Source organism: Phoca vitulina, unplaced genomic scaffold, assembly GCF_004348235.1.
Source record: "Phoca vitulina isolate PV1807 unplaced genomic scaffold, GSC_HSeal_1.0 scaffold35, whole genome shotgun sequence".
NCBI lineage: Eukaryota > Metazoa > Chordata > Mammalia > Carnivora > Phocidae > Phoca > Phoca vitulina.
In genome coordinates this window covers 8286197-8298489 of record NW_022589738.1, presented here as the reverse complement: position 1 = coordinate 8298489, position 12293 = coordinate 8286197, and the positions used below count along the sequence as shown (strand labels likewise).

General features: G+C 42.7%; 1 protein-coding gene across 1 annotated transcript in view; it reads left to right on the top strand.

The window, feature by feature from the left end:
- The first annotated feature begins 2277 nt into the window (after window positions 1-2277).
- TMEM47 (transmembrane protein 47) overlaps window positions 2278-12293 on the top strand; it is a 29257-nt gene continuing 19241 nt past the window's right edge. Inside the window, exon 1 of the mRNA XM_032426652.1 lies at window positions 2278-2748. Within this exon, the coding sequence (XP_032282543.1) occupies window positions 2523-2748 (226 nt within the window). The 5' untranslated portion in view covers window positions 2278-2522. The remainder of the gene's footprint in view (window positions 2749-12293) is intronic.

The following is a 12293-nucleotide window of genomic DNA, read 5'->3' as shown; positions in this document are numbered from 1 at the left end:
ACTGAGCCACCCAGGTGCCCCGAAAGTTTTCATATTTTAAAAGTGAGGATTAAGGATGGTAGATCTATATTATGTTGTGCAAATTCTAAAAATGATTAACAGAGGAATGGAGTATTTCAGGAGAATTCGGGAGCTTGTAGTTAAAAATGGCTTATTTTTCTAATTTTGGAGACAGTACAGAGAAAATTTTGTAGGTAGGATAAAGAAAGATGGATTCACTCAAGTAAGCAGTTGAAAACAAGCCAGAAAAACGAAGCAAAATGAGTGTGTGTGTGGTGGTGGTGGTGGGGGGGTGCACAGAGCAGCTAGGGTGGAAGTGGAGAAGGAAGGAAACTCAAATTAGAGGAAACAAAGATAAAGAAAAATATTGGCTGACTGGAAATAAAACTTATTAAAGGCAGGTTATAAAACTTGGAGAAAAAAGATTATAACTTTGAGGCATAGTCAAGAAATTTTCTTAAATGTTATTTTCAAATGTACATTTTAAACCCACGAACATAAATCCAGGTAAAAGAAAAATATCACAGTCCTGGTCGTCCCTGTTAATCATCCCGGTTTTTAATTTTTCAGTGTTCCATTCGTTTTCATAGGGAAGCGCTTAGGCTTCTCTCTCCTTGGAAAGTTGGGAGACCAAGAAGCTTATTGGAAGTTAGAGGTTAAGGAGCTCAGAGTGGTCTAGGTATTCCTTTGTAAGGGCAGTACATATCATAATTGAGAGGTAAGGGGGAAGTTGCCAATTTTCTAATTTCCAAATGTAAAAAAACCATGGGTTTTATTTCACATTGGGTTGATTCTTATTCTCAAGTCATTTGACACTAACTGGATTGTTTCTTCCATTCAAAATGTTGCTTTGGTCAAAATGTGGTCAGCTCTATGGAAAGGTGTGGTTACAAGGAAAGAAGTTGTTATCAACAAAAAGTATGAAATCCTACAGTGCCGAGGACAGTGTTTCCATAAAAAAAGAGGAGGCATTTCTTTCATTTTTCAGATCTGAACCACTATTTTGGGTTTCTACCAAATTTTCCAGATGGTGAAAGATCTGGGAACGTCCCCATCCTCAATGATCTATTCAATAAATTGCTTCTTTTATAGGAAAAATGGAAAGTAGTCAAAGAGATACAATAGACAACCCGCCAAGTGCAAGCTCCACCAGTCAATTACAGAACCACAAAGTCATTTTCAAGGGGTGTTTATACCTCACAGATAGGAAAACAAACAAAAGAGTGAGTGAATCTCCTTAAGAACAAACGCTAGGTCATATTGGGCTGAATCTTCAGCTTGGAGTGCACAGTAGGTGCTCAATAAATGTGTGTAGATTAATTACTTAAAAATATGCCACATTTCCTATGCCAGGCCCTGGGCTAGGTCTTGGAGGGCACAAGAATAAGTTAATGCCCTGGGAGGAATTCAGATCTAACTTGGCATAGCGCAAAGCCGAATGAATAAAGGTTTAAGTCAACGCGCTATCAAAGAACAGAGCCCCAGAGAAGCCAAGTAAGGTTTACTTCACATTTTGCAGGAGCTCTCATACCCATTTTAGCGCTTGCGTTCCCTGGATTGCCCTTTATAGGGGGCGCAAAAGGAGGCGAGCCCAGAGAATAGAAGCGGCGGCAGGATTGGGGGAAAGTTGGGAAATAGGAAAAACTGCGGGATTCCTGGGTCCGAGACTGAGTCCGTCCTGGGTTTGAAAAGAGGACTATGCCTTTTGTCACTCTTCTCCTTCCTCCAAATCCCCCGGGAGGAGAAATTGGCTGGGGGGGGGGGGGGCGGCGGGGAGGGTTTACATCAGAGAGACCCACAGAGAGTACTGCTCTTTGCTAGAACGGCCACAGCCCAAGAAACCTATGAATCCACAGCTGACGCCTTCCAGAAAAGGACCCACCCAGGCTCGCTAAGAAAAGGAAACCCACGTGACACCGGAGGGTGGGGGTGGGAAGCGAGGCGACCCCGGAGCGAGAGAGGCCAGAGGCGGGGCCGGAGACCAAGCTGCTACAAGGAACTGCCCCGCGCAGCCCGTCCGGGGCGAAGGGCTCGCTCTGGGCTCCGCGCGTGCCGGACACTGTGGAGGAGACAACTCGTTCCGAGCGCGCCACGCACGGGGTTCAGAGAAGAGAGACCCGCTTCGCGCACTGGCAAGGGGCGGGGCGGCGCTAGCCTCTCGCACCGGGAGCCGGAGCTTGACACCGCCCGGGTGCGGACCCACCGCCCCTCCCCGCTCGGCACCGCCTCCCGCAGCCCGGGGAGGGGCCCGGGCGGAGCTAGCCTGGCCGCGCCGGGGCGGAGCGGGCGCCGGCAGAGCGCGGCGCGGGGCTGGCAGCGAAGGTCCCCGGCGGGATAGGCGTCGCTGCGGCTGCGGAAGACCCCCCTCCCTCCCGCCACCCCGGCCGGTAGTCCCCGCAGACCTACCTTCGCGGCGCGCGGCGGCTCCGCTGCTTCCCTCCAAAGGAGGTCCGGCTCCCCGCTCTCCGGACCCGCCTGGCGACCTCGCCTCCGGCGGGGCGGGCGGCTGCGGCGCCCGGGGCATGGCTTCGGCGGGCAGCGGCATGGAGGAGGTGCGCGTGTCGGTGCTGACCCCGCTGAAGCTGGTCGGGCTGGTGTGCATCTTCCTGGCGCTGTGTCTGGACCTGGGGGCCGTGCTGAGCCCGGCCTGGGTCACGGCCGACCACCAGTACTACCTGTCCCTGTGGGAGTCCTGCCGGAAACCCGCCAGCTTGGACAGCTGGCACTGCGATTCCACGCTCAGCAGCGGTGAGAGCCCGGCGCGCCGCGACCCCCGCCCCCCACCCCGGACTGCCCGGTGCCCCGCTGCCCGGACGGCCACCGCCTCTCTCCCCACCTTCTGTGTCCCCTACCCTCGTCCGCCCCGCTCCATCCTGGCCCTTCGCGGACCCTTGGGCTACAGCCGCCTCCCTGATAGCCAGCCCTCGTCTCTCCCCGGTCCTGGTCGCCAGACCCAATGCGACGTCCCGCGCCCTCTCCGTCCTCCCGTGGCCATTCCTCGGGCTCTGGAGTAACACGTATGCTGTTTGGGGTAATTGATATCCTTTGAGGCGAGAACCGTGGGGCTGTGTTAAAAATGCAACGCCTTCCCCACTCACGTTAAAAAAGAGGCAAAACCGCCCCAACTCTACCAAGACGCCCTGGGTTCTCTGCTCGGTCTTCCCCACTCTCTTCTCCCTCCTCTCTCAAGGAGGAATTTGCCTGAGTTTACCTCTTGGTGCCCACGTTTCTGCCTGCTCTACTCCACTTTGTCTCGGTTTTCCCCGGGGAGTTTCGGTTTGGGTTTTATTTCCTTAAATTTTTGAGGGATCTGGAGAGTTGGAACAGAGACAGGCGTAATTTCCTTTCCTTTTTTGGTGACACGTCGTTGGTTGTGAGTTGCCCTTCTTTCTCTTCCTCTCCAAATACCTCCTCTCTCCTTCAGACCTTTCCTTTCTCCATGAGCTACTTACTCACAGATGCCTGGAAAGTTGTGGCTTATTCAGCTAGCACTGGAAGCTGCAAACGGATGGGGTGGAGGGTGGAGAAGAGGGTAGTCACTGGGGCTACCCAGCCCCAAGGGGGGGCTTTACTCTCTCCTTGACCCCCAGTTGCCTTCCCCTGCGTCCCAGTTACGCCGTTAGCAGAAATCTGCCAATTTCCGATTTCTTGCAGTAAACCCTTTTCCTCGCTAATCTTGATTATTCAGCTGCTGGTGTCAGTGCAGAGAAAGGGGAATAAAGGCAGAGGACCTGCCCGTGATTTTACACTTACCCACGCGTACCCCTAAGAAACTGATTAAATTCCTTCGTGACAGTTTGTCTTCTCTGGGACTATTTATGAAGCTTTACTGGAGACGTTTCAAGTTCCAAGAAAGTTGAAATAGCACAAATGCCACACAAACCTGATTTACTTTTGTCTTGGTTTCTTGTTTCAAGAAAGATTAGTTCACTTGATTAAGTTTCTTTCATAAATTTGATTTTCTGTTTACAAAAGGCCTCTTCTTTGATTTTACTTCAAAATTCCCATTGACGGGGTTCGTCTTTGTTGCTTAATTCACTGTGGAGGGGACTGGTTGGCAGCAGGAGGTCAACATTTAGGTCTTTTAATTCTTTCAGGGTTGGTTGTTTACAACTAAAGATAAAATAAATTGGTAAAATGCCTTTCTTCAGTAACCAGGGGATCCAAATAAACTTTGGAGAAAATATCTTTTCTTTCCCCTCTCCAATAGAAATGGAAATTTATGTAGGAATGCCAGCTTCAGCATGTCTCCTTAGCAACGGGAATCTTTTGCCCCTTTCTCCTGTCTCCTGAAATAATAGCCCCCTGATTGCATAAAGACTTTTCAGATAGGTTAGAGAAACCAGCCTCTACTCCTCTTTTCTTTTCAGACCCATATCCTTTTCTCTTGGCCAGGAATGTGGGGAATGGGGAGAAGCCAACCCGAGTTTGTTGAGCAGTACGCCGTGTTTGCTAATCTCTCCTTAATTGCCTCCATACCCATTTATCTCAGCTTCCCCCGCCCTCCCCCAGGCAAGGAAATAGGGAGACTCAAGCTTCATGCAAATGTAGTGATAAGAGGTCTCTACGAGGTAGAAATTGGAGGCAGGGACAGTTTCTGATTTTTTTTCCCCCCAAGCCCGTTATCCTACCCTTCTGCTGAAACTCATAACCACAGCATTTATTTCTATTTGGGTTCCTGAAAATCAGCTTCAGTTCTGTTTTGCTTAAGATAGTTTTCATCCCAGAAAAAAGTGTAGTTGGTGAGCAAATGACGTGGGAGGCATAGAGATGGTTTTGTTTGAGGCTAACTGGAACAAGTTCTTGACTTTCTTTATGTAGTAGCAGTTCATTTTTCCTCTCCAAGGCGGTGGGTGGGGGGTGCAGGAGGAAAGGAAACAAAATATGGAAAATTGCTCTATCTCCCCCACTTTACAAAATGTGCTTTCTTAAAATGTTCTGTGAACTTGAAGCTTCTATCCACAAATGTTTTGAAATGAAGAGGGAAGCTTGAATTGAAGCGAGCAATGCTTCTCTTGCCTGTTCCAGAGGGCAGGCAGCTTTTCTCAGTCTGTTTGCTGTGTGGAGTAGCAGAAAGCAGAGAGGGAAATGTCTTCTCTGAAGATTTTAAGAGATCCACTTCATTGTCTCTTGAAATGAATTACCTCGGGAGGAGCCACCAAGGACAGTTTTACTAAAGGCCCTTCCCCAGGATCTTCGGGGCTTAATTAAAAACCTTTGTCTTAATTAGAATTAAAACTGCTATGAAGAGATGAGCTTGTATTTACAGAAGGGAAATTTCAGGAATGTTTCTACTGACGACAGTATGTCCTAATTAGGCCCAGTTCCTACGGAAACTTTCCCCTCAGCCATTATTTTTAAAGCTGCATTTTAATTTTGGTACCAAATATGCGTTGTTTGCTGCTTATAACCTGTTTTATGGTTTTAAGCGAAAGCAGAACCATGCCTTTTGTGTCCTGGTGTATTGAAGGTTGCGTCAGCACTTCTAGTACGAACCAGTAATCCGGGTGTCAGTCAACTGTAATGCTTTTCTCTGGTGTCCCAGTTCAGTGTAGGGGGACAGTCCAGGCATTCATCTAAAGCTATAAGTTTTCCAAAAGAGACAAATGAGAAAAACGGCCAATAGACTGTCATTCGCGGTGGAAACAAAATAATAATAATAATAAAGTATGCTTGTTAGGAAGTTTCGAATAGGTGGTGCTCCCATGGCTGCCGGCCACAGAATTTCTAAGGATAGTTTCCCCACTACTGATTTGTGCAGCCTCTTAATAAATCTTTAATCAGCTTATTTTAAATGGTAGTCGTGTTTTTGGCTTTTGCTTACTCACATTTAGTTTTGATAACTTTTGTTTAGAATATAGTTGTTAAAATTTCGTAGCCATTGCAAAAGAATCCTTAGTGCAAATAGGATTGCTCAAGTGGACAGAGAATGCTGATGCCCTAAACTTGACATAAAATGTGCTGTATAACCTCTAGGGTGGCTTTAAAATTCATAAATATGTAGCTGTTTCATATAAGGCAGATTCCTTTTTTGACGTCCATGTGATTTATTGACCGAGCAAAAAGCAAGGACATGCAGATAGCCAAACGAACGCGTTTTACTAAGAGTAATTTTAGGATATAACAAGTGCATTTATCCATCTTTCCATCTACAGAATCTATGCATCTTTTCCATCCATGAAATACTTGATCAAATAGTGCCTTTTTCAAGGAATATTGTTAACATCATTCGTGCACTGTCCTAAAAATAGCTTCATTTGTAACATGAGTCACTGGCAGTTTTGAAATGGCAGTGCGCGCCGTATGCTAATAACAGGTGAATATTATTATTTTCAGTTGACAAGAGGTTCTCTTAAGAGTGCTTTCTATGTAGCTCATTTTCCTAAAACTAGTAGAAAATTCCGCTTTAACAGGCTTTGTAAGAAAACCCACCTTGGGTTGTAGTTTAAGATAAACCAAACTGCCTAAACAACTGCAAATCTTAGAAAATCTGAGGTTTAGTGATTCTGAATTCAGGTGTACGTCCTTCGTGCATAATTTGAATCCATACCTTCATAGGGAAACAAAATTGCATTGGGAAACCTCACAGTGTGATTTACTCCAGGAAAGGTTCAGCTTCTTGCTCGAAATGAGTTGATATTGATGAGTGTTTACAAATAGTTCTGCAGGCCTGGAGGTCAGACAGTTAGACCCTCTTCTGGCTTCCTGAAAAAGAACGTAAGTAGAACAAATGCAGTTTTATTTAACCTACACAGCATAGGTGGGTGGAAAATTATACAAAGAGTAGCACTCAGCACCAAAACTTTCTCAATAAGTTGGAGAAAACCAAGTATAACTTATTTCACGATCTTTTCTTTTACCATCTCCTAAGATTTTCAAGCTCCCAAGATTGACTTTTACAAAGGATGTTTTAATTTGTGGACAGATATAATTCCTCTTTTGCTCACATTTATAGAATGATTGTAATCTCCAGGGAACCATTTAGATCAGTCTTTGTCAGCAAAGGGATTTGATGGGTGTGTGAGAAGCCTGGCCTTTCATAAAACATTTCACAATAAAACCAAAGCAAACAAAAGCATATCTTAGGCAATAGATTTTGCCTGCTGTCAGGAATATATTTTAGGAATTTCTTTCAAGTTTCTGTTAATGGTAAGACTACTTAGTGGGACCAAAGGTACATCCAGTACTACTAGATGTATTAGTGAAAAGGATTGTAGATGCTTCAAAATAAGTCCCTGGAATACATTATCTAAATACCACAGTAAATTTCTATATGAACTATGCTAAATTATAATGTAATCCTGTAGGAGGGCAGAGTAGTGTTGAGAATACAGGAGGCTTTAGATTCAAACTGCCCTGACCTTAGCCACTTACCATTCATGTGACCTCATACAATTTAATGGCTTCAAATGGTTTGTCATTAAAATTAAATATATAAAAGTACCTGCTCATTAGGGTTGTGTTTCTTCCTTATTATATATTCATTAAAACAAGCCCAAAGTGATTTTTTTTTGGATAATTGAGGACTCCCCCCACCCCCCTTAAAAGGTAAACTCTTTGCATTGAATAATGAAGTATGTTGTGAGTTTCAAATTTAAATTTTGCTATGCATTACCAAGCATTTAACTATGCTCTTGGTAGATCAGGATCACAAAACTATTATCTAATAGCTACCTTTTTTGTTAGTACTATTACAGGGCAGACATCTCCATTATTCCCAATGTCACAGTAAACTTGCAAGGTAGCTAATGTTATCCCTATATGTTACTGAAGAGACCAGGCGTTTTATATGTTTGCCAAGTTTTCAGTCGTTGGTAGAGACATTTTTTCCAAGAGAGTACCAGTTAGTAATGCTGGGAAACAAACCACTTCAAAAGTTAGTGGTACAAAACAACAATCATTTTATTATGCTCATGACTTATGTGGGTCAAGAATTCAGATAGGGCATAATGAGGATGGTTTATCTGGGGCTCCAGGATGTCTGGGGGACATAGCTGAGGGTGACTTGAATGGCTGGGGACTGGAACATCTGGAACTGTAGGATCTTCTTCCAAATGGTTTCACTGGGTTTGGCACCTTGGTGGAAATGGCTGGGAGACTGGAATCTGCTGGGACCGGCCTTACTGGAATGGTGGTCCCAGGGTAGTCGAACTTATTACAGAATGAGTGGTTTTCCCAGAAAGGGTCCTAAGAGAACAAGTCTCTGTCTTAACTAGCCTGGAAAATCACAGAGGAGCCATATGGAAGCTCAGATTCCAGGGGAGGAATTTGGACTCCACCTCTTGATGGAGCAACAGCAAGGTCCCATTATAGAAGAACATGTAGGATGGGAGATGCTGTTGGGCCACTTTTGAGGCATAGAGTCTGACACTGGAGTCTAGCTGCCAGTCTGCATTCTTACTTTATTGCCTCTGAAGAACAAAGACAACTACATAGCTACTTTCTTTAAGAATTTTGAATCAGGGGCACCTGGGTGCCTTCGGCTCAAGTCATGATCCCAGGGTCCTGGGAACGAGGAGGGCCCCCCCGCCATTGCGTTGGGCTCCCTGCTAGGCCAGGAGCCTGCTTCTCCTTCTCCCTCTGCTGCTCCCCCTGCTTGTGCTCGCTCACTCTCTCTCTCAGATAAAGAAAGAAATAAAATCTTAATTAAAAAAAAAAGAACTTTGAGTCAATTATATAAGTATAAAATTTGGCTTGGGCACAAACTGCCCTTAACAAATGGCTTTAATGATTGGTCACTTTTATGGGGTTACTTTGGATTTGGAATCAAATGAATTCAAAAACCTAACCTGTCTACAAATAGAGAACTTCTACCACTCTCTGTAGGTGACCTTAAGCCATTTTGGTTTGTAGTCTCAAATGACCAAGGCTCAAACTGATTAAGAATCTGGGGTCTAGGGCGCCTGGGTGGCTCAGATGGTTAAGCGTCTGCCTTCGGCTCAGGTCATGATCTCAGGTTCCTGGGATCGAGTCCCGCATCGGGTTCCCTGCTCAGTGCAGAGCCTGCTTCTCCCTCTCCCTCTGCCATTCCCTCTGCTTGTGCTCATCTGTCTATCTCTCTGTCAAATAAATAAAATCTTAAAACAAACAAACAAACAAAAAAGAATCTGGGGTCTAATCTACTTCGTGTTGCTGATAAAATTTTAATTTTTTTTTTTTAAGAAAGTTCTGTATGAGTCTGAGGAGATAGATGCTTTGTACACGATCACTAAAATGTTAAAATTTCAGACAGGAGCCAAGTTTTGTAGCGCTAGAAAGGTGTTGGAGTTGCAGAATTATTTTTTGTTTGCTTATTTTTCCCTTAATAACAAAATTCTTTTCCTGACAATTGCCCATATATTGAATTGCAGAATCATAGCACATTTGGGGTAGAAAAGATTTTAAAAGTATTCCTGCCCAGGCAAATTTCTTGCGTGGATAAGAAAAAATGAGGAAGATGCAATGGTAGTGACTCAATAGGAATTGTACTTGGCTGAACTATTTTTGCAGGGTGCGTTTTCAAGCTTTCCTGTCACATTGCAGGTAACTATCTTTTGGTGTTTGAAGGTTTGTTGAGTACTCTCATGTATGGAACTTTGGATGCAGAGGTTAAGTACTACACATGAAATAGATGTCTACTTTTTTATAATCATCCAAGATTTGATTTCACATAGAATTTACGATCTTCAGATAGACTCATATGTCAGTAAGTCTGTGAAGTTTTAGATGTTTTCTATCATCAAATCTACATTGTTGGCATGACTAGTCCTTAAAAATCAACAAAACTTCTTTTTCTTTAAGCTTTGCCATGATAGGATGCTTTAAAACATCTGTTTAATTTTAAGTTGAATCATAATTGCAAGTATGTGGAAGGCATCCATTTGTTTTTTAAATTGATTAAATGAATATAAATTTCACTAGATCAAGTTATTATTGCATCCTGGCTTTTTTTTATTACATTTATTTATCAAAAGAGACTGATGTTCCCTTAAACAGAATTTCATCCTTATATGTCAAAGGTACTGGCAGTTAAATCTTACCAGTCTTTTCAAAGTATTGGATCATCTCCCTTGAAAATTAGACAAGGACACCTTTCCTTGCCCTTTTTTGCTTCTATATTTGTCTGGGATTTTGAGACACTAGTAGACCATCAATTTTCTATTCTGTTGTAGTCTTCTTGCCTAAAGACTCCCATTAAAAAAACAAAACAAAGCAAAAAATCAAAAACGAGGCATCCATGGTTCCCAAAGAACCAAGGAAAAATACCTAGAGTCTTTTTGTCTCTAGCAGCTTATATTAACTATTGGGAGATTTTTAAATGATAGTTTAATGAGCCATGTTTCAACATAATGTCACCTATTGATTCTCTTTCCAAAATATATGTTTATTAGCAAAAAGATGTTTAAACGTAGAAGCTGGGACCCATGAGTGACATATCATCAATGTGTAAAAAGGCACACCCACAAAAGAACTCAAATTTCCATCAAAGGGGGTTTTATTGCTCTCGTGTTTTAAGGTCCCTAAACCAAAAGTTCATCAAAATGTTGCCATAGTACTTTGTGAATGCGACCTGGTGTCTATTCCTAGCACCACTAGGTGACTTAGAGATATGACCTTTCCCCTTTCCTGTCTTCTCACATGTGCCCAAGGAGTTAACTTCATTAAAACATATTCACTGACCTCATCGCAGGGCGTAGGCATTATCCTGGTACAGAATTAGCCAGTTTGCGTGCCAGCACTGTGCTAGTTAGGGACAGCAAGGTGATGAATGAAACACTTTTAAACAATGAAATCATATAAATGTACAAAGTAATGTAAAGGAGGAAATAAAAGTTTAAATTCTGCAGGGGGATAGAAGAGATCTCATCTAAAGAAGTTTGCTAACAGGGAACTGCTATCTTGCCAGTTTTATCCCCCCCCATATTTACTAAGAGGGTATCTCAATACGGATCGTGGGTGACTGGCTGTCTTCCGTCTACCCTTTGATTATTATTAGCTACTCTAAACCCATCACAGAAGATTTGTAGTTGAATAGAAGAAGGTCACCCACTCCTAGTCCTGGTGTGGGTTTTCTTCTTCCTGCTTTTCCAGATAACCACGTTTTCTAAATTGTAACCTTAGGTTTTTTTCCCTAAGAGTGGGGAAGAAACAATGTTCAGTGTAACAAACTCATCACAACTTTATGGAAATAGTATGATTATAAATTACTACTGAGAAATACCTGTACCCTTTAGATAATATTAGTTACCATCAAATGCTAACGAAAGCTTTCTAACATAGTACATGGTAGGAAACAGCCGTCATTAGCGGTGATGGTGTGTCTTTTTTTTTTTTTTTTTTTTTGTCTAAATTCTGCAACATGCTTTAAAAGCAGGGCTCTTTGCTAAGCACTGTATATAACGGTCTTATTTGGGGGGAAAGATACCATATGTTATGGTATTTGGATGATAAATTGCATTTTCACCAAATTTTCTAAGATAGAATCCTGTGAAGCAGGTAAAACACCCCTTGATTTGTTAAAGAAAAAGAGATGCGTATTCTTCTAACACCACACAAAATAATTCAAAAGGCTGGAATGAAATTGTCATGGATTGAAAATTAGTAACCTGTCTGGTACTTTTGGACAACCAGAATGTTCTAGAATTTTGGCAAAATTGACCTACATTTTGGTTATTAGAGTTGTTGCATCACTTATTTGCATGGTTTCCTAGTATCATATATGTGCTTAAAGGCAGGTCGGCACTGCACTTTTGACACATTTTTTATCCATAAATTGGCCTGAAGAGTAGGACTCTTTTAAGTTGTATCATTGCAACTTGATTAACAAGGTAGGTGCTTCTCTAATATTCCATTTCACTTTGTGCAGCACAGTGTCAGTGTCTATATTGTCATTTTGTAAAAGACACATAGTTATTTGCTTTAAATATTTGTTTGCACATGAAGAATGTTAGATTTGATATTAGTTGATTGAAAAGACGTGGTCATTTTAACTATTGAAATCAGAATCGGAATTCTTCTTTTGCCTGTCTTTGTGTCTACATCTCATGGAATAGTGGAAGATTAATGCGACACTGACGGATTTAGATCAGAATGCAACTTAGCCAAGAAAACAAAATTTAAACTCCCTCAGTAATGGTTTCAGTTTTCCACTTCATTTGCCACATGCAGATTAAAAAAGTGAAGTGTATCATTTGATACCTCTGGAAATATTTTGGCTATTAAGTCTACAGTTACCTTCCTTTTACACAAAATAACAGCACCATTTTGATTCATTCTTCATACATGAGGATATGGACTTACTGTCCAAATCCAGA